The sequence below is a fragment of the Oncorhynchus keta genome, chromosome 34, assembly GCF_023373465.1.
Source record: "Oncorhynchus keta strain PuntledgeMale-10-30-2019 chromosome 34, Oket_V2, whole genome shotgun sequence".
NCBI lineage: Eukaryota > Metazoa > Chordata > Actinopteri > Salmoniformes > Salmonidae > Oncorhynchus > Oncorhynchus keta.
This window is the reverse complement of record NC_068454.1, coordinates 41,960,097-41,973,833: the sequence shown is the minus strand read 5'-3', so window position 1 is coordinate 41,973,833 and position 13,737 is coordinate 41,960,097. Positions and strand designations below refer to the sequence as shown.

The 13,737-nt window shown below is 44.0% G+C and overlaps 1 protein-coding gene across 7 annotated transcripts in view; it reads left to right on the top strand.

Moving 5' to 3' along the window:
• Positions 1–8,513: 8,513 nt before the first annotated feature.
• Positions 8,514–13,737, top strand: part of LOC118367156 (glutaminase kidney isoform, mitochondrial-like) — a 61,781-nt gene continuing 56,557 nt past the window's right edge. For 3 of the 7 annotated variants that reach the window (XM_035750253.2, XM_035750252.2, XM_035750259.2), the window contains exon 1: positions 8,515–8,985. In XM_035750253.2, the coding sequence (XP_035606146.2) occupies positions 8,666–8,985 (320 nt within the window). In that variant the 5' untranslated portion in view covers positions 8,515–8,665. Of the gene's footprint in view, positions 8,986–13,737 lie in introns of all 7 variants that reach the window. The other 4 variants (XM_035750258.2, XM_035750257.2, XM_035750255.2 and 1 more) reach the window with 2 other exon arrangements.

Here is a 13,737-nt window from a genome sequence, read left to right as displayed (position 1 = left end):
CCAACAGTCTTGAAGGAGTTCCCACATATGCTGAGCACTTGTTGGCTGCTTTTCCACTCTGCGATCCAACATCCCAAACCATCTCAATTGGGTTGAGGTCGGGGGATTGTGGAGGCCAAGTCATCTGATGCAGCACTCCATCACTCTCCTTCTTGGTCAAATAGCCCTTACACAGCCTGGAGGTGTGTTGGGCCATTGTCCTGTTGAAAAACAAACTATAGTCCCACTAAGCGCAAACCAGATGGCATATCCCTGCAGAATGCTGTGGTAGCCATGCTGGTTAAGTGTGCATTGAACTCTAAATAAATCACTAAATGTCACCAGCAAAGTACCCCACACCATCACACCTCCTTCATGCTTCATGGTGGGAACCACACATGCGGATATCATCCGTTCACTTACTCTGCATCTGACAAAGACACGGTGGTTAGAACTAAAAATCTCAAATTTGGACTCATCAGACCATAGGACAGATTTTCACCTGTCTAATGTCCATTACTCATGTTTCTTGGCCCAAGCAAGTCTCTTCTTATTATTGGTGTCCTTTAGCAAGTGGTTTCTTTGCAGCAATTTGGCCATGAAGGCCTGATTCACACAGTCTCCTCTGAACAGTTGATGTTGAGATGTGTCTGTTATTTGAACTCTGTGAAGCATTTATTTGGGCTGCAATTTCTGAGGCTGGTAAGTGCTGGTCGGTCTGGACGCCGACTATGGAACCCAGCACCGCTCTTCGGGACCATATCCCTCCCAGTCGACCAGGTACTGGAGAAGCCACCCATGATGCTGTGAGTCCAACAGGCTGCGGACGGAGTACGCCGGAGGCCCCTCGATGTCCAAGGGAGGGGGAGGTGCATCATGGGGTCTAGCACTAGCCAAGGGACCAGCTGCCACCGGCTGCCACTGGCTTTCTACGAAGGGCCTGCCCTTCCGGAAGCTGAGCCCGCGGTTTGTGGGACCTTGAACGGCCCCACAAACCGCGGGCTCAGCTTCCGGCAGGGCACGCCCTTTGTAGAAACCCAGACCCTGTCACCGGGGTGAAAGACCGGGGCCACACTGCAGTGACGATCGGCCTGCGCCTTCTGCCGGAGGACAACGCGCTGGAGATGGGTGTGCGCAGTGTTCCATACCTCCTCGACGCACCGGAATCAATCGTCCACCACAGGAGTCTCGATCTGACTCAGGTACAAGGGCCGGCTGATAGCCTAGAACACACTGAAAGGGTGTGAGGTTAGTGGAGGAGTTCTGTGCATATTTTGACGAAGACAGAAACGCAGCTCACTTCCCCTGCTGGTCCTGACCGTAACTACAAAGGTACCTACCCAGTTCCTGATTTACCCATTCCACCTGCCCATTTGATTGGGGACGGTACCCGGAGGTGAGGCTGACCATGACCCTCAGTCATTCCATGAAGGCCTTCCAGACACAGGAGGTGAACTGAGGACCACGGTCAGACACGATGTCCTCTGGTATCCCGTAGTGCCGGATGACGTGAGAGAAGGCCATAGGGAGACCAGGCAGAGGAATCAAAGGATGGGCTTTGGAAAACCGGTCCATAACGACCAGGATGGTGGTGTGCCCTTCCAATGGTGGAAGGTCTATGACAAAGTCCATAGAGAGATGGGACCAGGGTAGCTGTGGAACCGGAAGCGGGTGGAGTTCGCCATAGGGGAGGTGTCTAGGTGTCTTGCTCTGTGCTCAGGAAGAGACGTAAACCCGGATGTTCCAGGCCAAGGTGGGCCACCAGTACTTGGCGGAGAGACAGTCGATAATACGGGCCATATCTGGGTGCCCCCCGACACAGGTGATGTGTGTGCCCAGGCGAGGAGATCACACAGAGGGTACGTAGATACGCCCCTTGGAACAGTGGGCAGGTGAGGGCTGCGCATGGGGCATAAGGCTGTAACATAACAAAATGTGGAAAAAGACAAGGGGTCTGAATACTTCCCGAATGCACTATATTTTGAAAACTTGATTGCTGTGAATTTTTGGGGGGACTATCTCAAAGATTTTTGGATTCAGTTTTTCTTTAATTCTGCTTTGCACACAGGTCCCTTCACATATGTGGAATTCACTGGGATGGAAGTTCAGGGGATATCTCACCAGTGGCAATGTTATGAAATGAACCAGAGTGAGTGTCTCAAAGGCCTGTCAGACCAGGGCTCTTGACATGCTTTCAACCCGATTATCATCCAGTGTCTGAAAATAAATTACTGAGGAGTATGTCCAAACTTCTGTTGTAGTATTAGTATGCAACGTCATGTGAATGATTTTTTAAATTGTTATGTGTGTTGGTGTGCTTTCTTGTGGTAAAAAAAGGATGCAATGGAGGCAGTTAAGAGTTGGCAGGATGGACCCTGTAAGTCCCTTAATCTCTTAAAGTAAGCCTTTATTACTTGATAAAATATTGAATTTGGCCTTTACTACTATAGCCCATAGAAAAGCATTGAATAATGCATTCATCAATGGCAAAAAAGACAGTCCTAATATAAATCATAAGGTATAAGGTTTTGAAGTGTCTGTCCTATATCTAGGAGATACTGTCACACCCTGACCATAGTTTTGTATGACTATAGCGTTGTATGTTTCTATGTTTTGTTTGGTCAGGGTGTGATCTGAGTGGGCATTCTGTTACATGTCTAGTTTGTCTATTTCTATGTTTGGCCTGATATGGTTCTCAATCAGAGGCAGGTGTTAGTCATTGTCTCTGATTGGGAACCATATTTAGGTAGCCTGTTTGGTGTTGGGTTTTGTGGGTGATTGTTCCTGTCTCTGTGTTTGCACCAGATAGGGCTGTTTAGGTTTTCACATGTCTTGTTTTGTTAGTTTATTCATGTATAGTCTTTATTAAAGTATCATGAATAATCACCACACTGTGTTTTGGTCTGCCTCTCCTTCACCTCAAGAAAACCGTTACAGATACTGTATATATATTTGACCCCTTCTTTTTGTTGGCACAAAACTATCTCCATACTTCCATTCATACAGTATGTATGGTTTCCTTTAGATTAATCCCGGGACACTTGTGGGGGTCGTTAGTTTGTAGGCCAAACCGTTTCGGACACTACAGATGTCTTTGTGAGAAGACCGATTTTCAGAATGTCTCCTGGTCTGACAAAGAGCGCTGTAGCTCTGCCACTTTCCACCACAGATGTGGAAGGCAGACATAGGCAAATGAGGTGGATTGAGACAAAGCCCATGCAAAAACAGTCAGCTTTAGCTGATGGAATAATATACAGTATATATATATATATATATACACATATGAATATATATTTGACTTTTACCCCTTTTTCTCCACAATTTCATGGTATCCAATTGGTAGTTGCAACTCCCGTACGGACTCCGGAGAGGCAAAGGTTGAGAGCTGTGCACTCACTTCCATCATCATGAAGTGCTTTAAAGAGACTAATCATGGATGGACCCAACACCCTAGACCCACTCCAATTTGCTTACCGTCCCAATAGGTCCACAGACGACGCAATCGCAACCACACTGAATACTGCCCTAACCCATCTGGACAAGAGGAATACTTATGTGAGAATGCTGTTCATCGACTACAGCTCAGCATTTAACACCATAGTACCCTCCAAACTCGTCATCAAGCTCGAGACCCTGGGTCTCGACCCCGCCCTGTGCAACTGGGTACTGGACTTCCTGATGGACCGCCCCCAGGTGGTGAGGGTAGATAACAACATATCCACCCCGCTGATCCTCAACACTGGGGCCCCACAAGGGTGCGTTCTGAGCCCTCTCCTGTACTCCCTGTTTAATTTCGGTTTTGTACACCAGCTCAAACAGCTGAATATGTAATATTTTTGGTTAAGGAAAATACATTTCACAGCGGATTAGATGGTACAATGACTCCCTCCACTATACTTACTTGTTTTGTCAACTGAAATTAGGTGAACTATTAGAATCTTAGAAACCTGGAAATGACAGAGTGATTTTCTGCATAGTGCCTCTTTAAGGATGAGTATCTCTTTGAGGAGCTTGGTTGCAGAGCCCGGCTATGAGTAATCTATCTACATTGTTTCTGTCCCACATATGATAAAGGCACTGCTTGCAGAAATGTGCATGGAGATTGTACGGTTTATATCCAAGGCCATCCTGGAGGTCATAATCCCTGCAACTCTATGTTTTGTACGGATATCAGTATCCGTTAAGTCTCTGAAAGGAGATCATCTAGCACAAGCCTGAAGGTCTGCAAAAGCGGCAGCTGTCACGTCTACTCCCGCTCCCCCTCTCCGGCGCTCGTCGTCATCAGTTTATGCATTATTACGCACACCTGCCACCATCGTTACACGTACCTGCGCTTCATGAAACTCACCTGGACTCACCTGGACGTGTCAAAGGTGAACGACATAATCTCGGTGGCCATCTGCTCCCATCTCTGGGTGAATGTCCCCTTTCATTTTTGCCAGTGGCGGTTTCTCCAGCACCAAGGTGGTTGAGGAGATGGTGTCTTCTTGACCTTTCAGATGCTCACTAATGAACAGTTTATGGAGCAGAGTGTTGTTTTCAGAGAGGATGATGTTAAAGTGGATATTACATATTTAACATGTCATGACAGCCCTCAGTGACACTTTGATCTGCAGCGATAAGGAGGAAAATGATCCCAAGAAGAGGGAACTGCTTTGTGGTGGTGCTGACAATATGAAGATTTTTATTTTATTTTACCAGGCAAGTCAGATAAGAATAAATTATTATTTTCAATGACTGCCTAGGAACAGTGGGTTAACTGCCTGTTCAGGGGCAGAACGACAGATTTGTACCTTGTCAGCTCTGGGATTTGAACTTACAACCTTCCGGTTACTAGTCTAACGCTCTAGCCACTAGGCTACCTGCCTCCCCATGTGCCAAATACAACCGGTGTAGACCTTACCGGGAAGTGCTGACTTACAAGCCCTTGATCAACTTTGCAGTTAACATTTTTTTCTTAAAATATTTACAAAATAAAAGTGCAAAAATAACGAGGCTATATACAGGGGGTGGGGGTACAGGTTAGTTGAGGTAATATGTACATGTAGGTAGGGGTAAAGTGACTATGTATATAATAAAGGGCGAGTAGCAGCAGGGTTGAAGGGAGGGGGAGTCAATGTAAATATTCAGAGTAGTCATTTGATTAGCTGTTCAGCAGTCTTATGGCTTGTGAGTGGAAGCTGTTAAGAAGCCTTTTGTTTGGACCTAGACTTGGCGCTTTGGTACCACTTGCCATGCGGTAGCAGAGAGAACAGTCTGACTAGGGTGGCTGGGGTCTTTGGCAATTTTCAGGGCCTTCCTCAGACACCGCCTGGTATAGAGGTCCTGGATGGCAGGAGGCTTGGCCCCAGCGATGTACTGGGCCGTACGCACTACCCTCTGTAGTGCCTCGTGGTCGGAGGCCGAGCAGTTGCCATACCAGGCGGTGATGCAACCAGTCATGCTCTCGATGGTGCAGTTGTAGAACCTTTTGAAGATCTGAGGACCCATGCCAAATCTTTTCAGTCTCCTGAGGGGGAATAGGTGTGGTCGTACTGTCTTGGTGTGTTTGGACCATGATAGTTTGTTGGTGATGTGATGACCAAGGAACTTGAAGCTCTCAACCTGGTCCACTACAGCCCCATTGATGAGAATGGGGGTGTGCTCAGCCCTCCTTTTCCTGTAGGCCACGATCATCTCCATTGTCTTGATCACGTTGAGGGAGCGGTTGTCCCGTCACCACACTGCCAGGCCTCTGACCTCCCTATAGGCTGTCTCATCGTTGTCGGTGATCAGGCCTACCACCGTTGTCGTCTGCAAACTTAATGATGGTGGTGGAGTCGTGCTTGGCCACACAGTCATGGGTGAACAGGGAGTACAGGAGGCCTCTTTATTTCTCACACAGCACTTTAACAGTGAGCCAACAAGACTGTACAATACATTCTTAAGATATTTTGGTGCTGACAGAGTATTGTCCCATTTAAAATGTCAATCTAAGTATGCCAAATTCCATGGTTGAGGATGGGTACTGACACTATTTGACTAGTTGGAGGGGGGTAGTATAGTGTAGTTGCTACAAAAACCATTGTAGCATCATTATATTTATTTAACTAGGAAAGTAAGTTAAACAAATTCTTATTTACAATGACGACCTACCAAAAGGCCTCCTACGGGGGCTGGGATTAAAAATATAGGACAAAACACATCATGACAACACTACATAAAGAGAGACCTAAGACAACATAGCAAGGCAGCAACACATGACCACACAGCATGGTAGCAGCACACAACATGGTACAAATATTATTGGGCACAGACAACAGCACAAAGGGCAAGAAGGTAGATACAACAATACATCACGCAAAGCAGCCACAACAATACATCACGCAAAGCAGCCACAACTGTCAGCAAGAGTGTCCATGATTGAGTCTTTGAATGAAGAGGTTGAGTTTTTTTCAACTCGTTCCAGTCACTAGCAGCAGCGAACTGAAAAGAGGAGCGACCCAGGGATGTGTGCTTTGGCGACCTTTAATAGAATGTGACTGGCAGAACGGGTGTTGTATGTGGAGGATGAGGGCTGCAGTAGATATCTCAGATAGGGGGGAGTGAGGCCGAAGAGCATCTTATGAATAAGCATCAACCAGTGGGTCTTGCGACGGGTATACAGAGATGACCAGTTTATAGAGTGCAGTGATGTGTCTTATAAAGAGCATTGGTGTCAAATCTGATGGCCGAATGGTAAAGAACACCTAGCCGCTCGAGAGCACCCTTACCTGCCAATCAATAAATTACATTGCCATAGTTTAGCATGGGTAGGATGGTCATCTGAATCAGGATTATAACAGTGTGCTTATAGATATATGCACATTTCTATGTGAGATGGCAGTGCGAGACCATTACAATATCTACATTTAAAGTAATTGCAGTACCCATTTTAAAAGAGAGGGGGCACCCTTTTGCCTCTAATCACATACATACCATTTAGGGGCACCCTCTGAAAGAATTTAATGGCAAAGGAGTGAGATATTTCTAGAAAAGGAACGGATGTGACGCATGCCTCAGATCTCTGTAACCGGAGAAGAAAAAGAGCTCATGGTGTCAGTGTGAGAGTACTCTTTCAAAAGGAAACCCAATTACATTGTCTCCCTTACTCTCTCCATTGACAGAAATGGGTTAGTTGATCTTAGGTTTTACAGGGTAGTAAAATATACACCCTTATGGTGGTGAATAATGGTTCATGCAGTGTTCCAGCCCACATAGTATGAGACTCTAACCCAGTGATGAGTTGGCACTGTGAGAACTTAACTCCAACACTAACTTTCACTATATCAGCTGATCAACTGATAGTAGCTAGACAGGAAGTGCACTTTATTGCACACTGAAGAGAGACAGAATGAGTGAGAAAGGTGTGTGGTGGGGGAGAGAATACAGTAACACTTTTTTTTAAAGTAAAGTGCTTCTCCATCTCGCCATCCTTCCCCTTTTCTCTTCTACAGCCATCAGTGATAAGAGGCGTTGCCCTAAAACGGTCTGCAATCCAATTTCCTAATATGGGCACCTCCTCTGCATGTAGTGTTTTCCAGTGGCGCTGCCTGGCCGTCACAGCAAGAGGCAAGGCTATATAATACATCAGCAGGAATATGATCTTGTGGGAATGATCCAGCCAATGTCACGTAATTGAGAGAATGTGTGATGTATAGGATGGTCATCAAGGTCATACTGTTCATTATTCAGTCAAGTTTTATTGTCACGTGCTCAAGTACAGTGAAATGCCAGTCAACCTTTCCTTCTATGAGAGGGCTGACTGAACAATATAGAAGCCTCTTCTCTGTTTCTCACACAGCACTTTAACAGTGAACCAACAAGACTGTCCAATAAATTCCTATGATATTTTGGTGCTGACAGAGTATTGTCCAATTTAAAATGTCAATCTAAGTATGCCACACTCCAAGGTTGAGGATGGGAACTGACACTGTATTTGTCCAGCTGGGGGAGAGAGAGCCTGGATCAATCTGTCTCTCCCAGTAGACAAGGGTTTGTTGTCACAACTCATTAATTTGATTAGAATGATTTGCTACTGCTCCATGTCTGAATGATAATAGCTGTGCTTTTGTTTTACTTCTGAGCGTAGGCTTACATCATTAGGCTATCATTAGATAATGTACATTTGTTTCCATTCATCATCTATGTTTTATTGAGAGTCTTCCAATACATCCATAGATTAAGTTCAAGTTAAAAGAGCAACTAAATAAATAACATTTTCTAGACAAACTGAATGACCTCCACATGGGACGTCATCCTTGTTTTGAACAGAGTTTTATGAATAGTGTGATTAAAGTTTTGACATACATTCTGGGAAATAAATCGGTATTCGGCACGCGCAATAACTTTCATCAATGCCTTTCAATAATTAAAATATTTCCCGCCGCTAGGGAACCGCAATTCGTCAGAGGAAATGATGCAGGACAAAATTATGATAGAAACCAAGACCAGCCAATCCGCCATAAAGACGCTTCCAACCAATAGGATGTTTAGGGGGCGTAAGATAAGGGATTTTATTCATTTTTACAACGTCAGTACATTACAGTGCTAGTCATTGCCCACGCTGAATGTTAACGTGGTACAGTGACTTTGCCTATCTTTCAATTTCGAGTTTTAGGATTTTTTTCAGGCAGACATTCTCCTCAACTTGCTCGAAAGGATTGAAATGTTACAGTTGAGGTTTTCGGCAGTGCTGAAGGAGTTGTTTCAATCCAACCTAAAGCGCCCTTTGACATGTATTACAAGAAATAAAACGTCGTTACCAATCCACTACTGCTCCAGCAACGCCTCTCTTGATGTCCAAGTCAGCTTCAAATTGAAGCTTCTCCATGCCGGTGTCCACCGCCCTTTGCTTTGCGCCACACCTGGGACCCGGACCTACTGCACGAAGACCGAAGGTGCTGCTATACCTGTGACTGAAAGTGCTATACCGGTGACCGACCAGGAGAAGAAAGATGAGACTGCCAAAGAAGCAGCGGCGGAGAAGTAAGTTGAAGGCATTTGGGTGGGCTCCACATTATCAACAAATTGTAGAATTTGTCATAGTCTAAACTAGCCTATGGATATTTGCCTGTAGCCTGCTATTATTTTTTAGAACCAGGCGCGCCTATTGGTGGGTTTTTATTCCATTTGATTACAAAGCGTAGGCTAATTATTCCATTAGCTAGCCAGTCACGTTCCTGGGCTAAGCCACTCTAATCAAATAACGTTACATTATTGGTCGCTTACAACTATTTTGCCGATGTTATTGCGTGTGTAACTAAATGCTTGTAAAAATGTTATTTTAAAGTGTCCGCCATAGTAGTACGGTGTCCCTGGAGCAAATTAGGGTGAAGTGCATTGCTCAAGGGTATATCGACAGATTAATTTTTACCTTGTCGTCTCAAGTATTCGAACCAGCGACCTTACAAGAAATACAACGATTTGCTTCCCTTGTTGTGAAATACCTCTTGACGGGCTGAAAATGGTCACGAATACAGAGGTTAGTTACTGGTCCAATGTTCTAACAGCTAGGCTACCTGCCGCCATACTGTCCTTATAAACATGTAATACACTTTTGGTGGTAAAATAACTTAGGGGCTCGTTAATTCTACGTCAAATAACAACCGTTCTCAAACGTGTATCCACTTTTTCAGTTCTCACTGTGTAGCGTGCTTACCTTGATAAGGCCTCTGTAAGCGCGCCCACGTTTGTTTCCCTCGTGGAAGTGTACATTTGTTTTTGTATTTTTTTTAAACCTTTATTTAATTAGGCAAGTCAGTTAAATAAAACATTCTTATTTACAATGGCGGCCTACCAAACGGCAAAAAAAAGGCCTTCTGCAGGGAAGGGGGCTGGGATTAAAAATACAAAAACATGAAATAAAAATATAGGACAAAAAACACACATCACAACAAGCGAGACAACATTACATAAAGAGAGACCCAAGACTACAACATAGCTACATAGATGTTATCAAATGGCTCCCGTCCAAGACTGGCTTTGACTTTGTGAACATGGCACTTTAGGAATGTCAATTGTCATTCCCTTTCCATAAACACAGTCCACAGAAAGAAAAAGTTGTTTATCTTACTTCCGAAACAGCAAAATTGTGTTTTTCCGTGACACCTGGTTGCGAACAAGTGACATGATAGGCAAGGCCTACTCCCGATAAAGGTACATTTTGAATTAAGAAGCGTTCAAAAAGAGTGGAAATACACATACTTCGACATGTAGAATGGGAGTCATAGCGGAAAGTAGCTTTCAAGTATTAGCCGACAGACTTGGGTCATCTTTGAACGCCTTTTCCAGCATGACTCACTACTGAAGAATGCGTTGTTGGCTACCGCCACACTGGCCTCAATCTACTGTTCTCTCCACTAGCTTTTCACCTAATACTGAACCTTTTTAAATGACTCACCATCAACAAGTTGTGAAACAACAGGTGCTCATATGAAAGACTACTTGGCACCATAGTTTATCTATAGCCAAAGAGGAATTGCAATGTACTTATCTCGAAGTAGACACTCCATTTGAAGTTTCGATTGGGAGGAGAGGGCACAAGTTATTCTTGACTGACCGTTTGTATAGCGGTTATAAATAAGTTAATGCCTAATCTTAAGAAAATTTTATTTCTTAATGCCTGTAAACCAGTGTGTGTGACACGTTTAATCAGTGGCCTCATTTCTTCTTGTGTGTTGAGAGGGCAGACACAAGGTGTGTGTTTGATAAGCATGTTGGGGGTGGGCTGGGATGGGCTGCTGGGGGCATAAGAACAGTATAAACGCCTGATCTATTGAGTGCCAGTGTCAGGTGACACACACTTGCATAGCAGTATTGTAAATATGGGGATTGCCTGGCCTAAATACAGACACACACACACTCGTCTACTGTTGCTGCTGCTGTAACACAGTGAGGGGATGTTCCCATTGAGGGGTCCGTTCCACCTCAGGCCGGGAACCCTACCCGTGGCCTAGGTCATGTTACCAGGCTCATCCCCAGGAAATCAATGCACACAGTCCTCGTCTAGTTAGAATATGAGGGAGGGAGAGAGGGAGAGGGAGGGGAGAGGTGTTAAAAGTGGGATGTATGTTTTCATGATATTACTATTAGCAGGGGGGTCATGAGGGATATGATGTGAGAAAGGTATGACGTCAGTGCTATGTGGATGTTTTATAGTGAACTCATATGAGCATGCTCCAACTGTTCACAGTTGCAGTACATAGAGCAAGCTTCACATGTACCCTTGGATCCTACTCAGGTGACCTCATGAGGCAAGGATGTTATTGAAATCTGGAAAGAACAGGAGGAACTAAAGCAAATACCTTTATACGACTTGTACAGTAAAGAGGGTGCAGTCAAGAAGTTAGTGACTGTTTGTTGCAGTCAATTAATTAATTTCTTTACTTTCAGTTTGCTGCACTGAAAGTAAAGGGGCTGAATGATTTTGCACGCCCAATTTTTCAGTTTTTGATTTGTTAAAAAAGTTTGAAAAATCCAATAAATGTCGTTCCACTTCATGATTGTGTCCCACTTGTTGTTGATTCTTCACAAAATAATACAGTTTTATATCTTTATGTTTGAAGCCTGAAATGTGGCAAAAGGTCGCAAAGTTCAAGGGGGCCGAATACTTTCGCAAGGCACTGTATATACTGTATGTTACAGGAGAAGGTCAATTTGGGAAATGTATACGTTCCCCATAATACATTTGCAACAGGAAAGGAGCCAGCGTATATTACAAGTTAAATCAGTTGACAAGACAGTGAGCTGGTATGGGTCGTATCAGGACAACTTATCTGGGAAACAAATAACACAAATGTATATACCAGGTATATTGACAGAAAACTCATATCTTGTACCCTAAGGACCAGGAGAAGAGTTTCAGGGTAGAGGAGAAGAACTTGCATATTGTTTTTTAGCTTGTGACATATTACTTAAAAAATATATATATATCTCTCATGCTAGAAAAGGTTGGAGACTCCTGAACTAGGGCCATAAAAATACTGCAACTGTTACAAATATAACATCGGTTCAGACCTCAGACTAACTATTTTTAGAGCTCTACCCTCAAAATAATCTGTAATGTGATTTCTGAAGGGGTTGAGTAGCTGGTTTGCGGTGCATGATACTGAAGTTGCAGAGTTTTCTCTCTGTCACTGTTGACAGAGAGAAAGGGAAAGTGGGATACCTAGTCAGTTGTACAACTGAATGCCTTCAACTGAAGTGTGTTTTCCACATTTAACCCAGCCCCTCTGAATCAGGAGTGCAATGAGTCAGTGATGCAATGAGTCAGTGATGCTCACTAGTTCTTTTAAATGGGGATTGCTTGCTCCACAGACAGACCTCTCTCTCACAGCCTCAACATGTGCGTCACATGTGGCTTACAAGGACAGTACTTCATTTTCTAATGAAGGCAGAAAACCGCAGGTCTCAATGGTGGCATTTTACCCCAATGCCAACGCTTTATTCATTTTTATCGTAGCCGCAGCAACTTCCTATAAATGTAGTTAATGGATTTGACTAAAATCCACTGCGTCACAGGCAATGCATGTAAATGCAGATTCACAAACTCCCTAGACTCGGCACATTGCATTTATGTAACAAAAATGGGTTAATGAGATGCGAAAGAAAAAGCAGATGAGAAGAGTTTGTGTGGTGCATGTTGCAGGCGGATGGGGTGATTAGCTGTCAGCAACAGCAGCATCTGGGTAAATGTTAAGATTTAGCTCATAGATGGCAAGACTAGACACTTGGCAGGTTAAACTATTTTGTAAAGTACAGTGGCTTGGCAAAGTATTCACCCCCTTGGCATTTTTCCTATTTTGTTGCCTTACAACCTGGAATTAAAATATATTTTTGGGGGTTTGTATAATTTGATTTACACAACATGCCTACCACTTTAAAGATGCAAAATATTTTTCATTGTGAAAAAGACAAGAAACAAGACAAAAAAATTGAAAACTTGAGCGTGCATGACTATTCACCCCCCCAAAGTCAATACTTTGTAGAGCCACCCTTTGCAGCAATTACAGCTGCAAGTCTCTTGGGGTATGTCTATAAGCTTGGCACATCTAGCCACTGGGATTTTTGCCCATTGTTCAAGGCAAATCTGCTCTAGCTCCTTCATGTTGGATGGGTTCCGCTGGTGTACAGCAATCTAAGTCATACCACAGATTTTCAATTGGGTTGAGGTCTCGGATTTGACTGGGCCATTCCAAGACATTTAAATGTTTCCCCTTGAACCACTCGAGTGTTGCTTTATCAGTATGCTTAGGGTCATTGTCCTGTTGGAAGGTGAAACTCCGTCCCAGTTTCAAATCTCCTGAAGACTGAAGCCGGTTTCCTTCAAGAATTTCCATGTATTTAGCACCATCCACCATTCCTTCAATTCTGACCAGTTTCCCAGTCCCTGCCGATGGAAAAACATCACAGCATGGTGCTGCCACCACCATGCTTCACTGTGGGGAAAAAGCTAAATGTTAGTCTCATCTGACCAGAGTACCTTCTTCCATATGTTTGGGGAGTCTCCTACATGCCTTTTGGCGAACACCAAATTTGTTTGCTTATTCTTTTCTTAAAGCAATAGCTTTTTTTCTGGACACTTTTCTGTAAAGCCCAGCTCTGTGGAGTGTACAGCTTAAAACCTGACGGGGCAGTATTTTCACGTCCGGATGAAATGCATGCCCAAATTCAACTGCCTGCTACTCATCCGCAAAATGCAAGATATGCATATTATTAGTATATTTGGATAGAAAACAC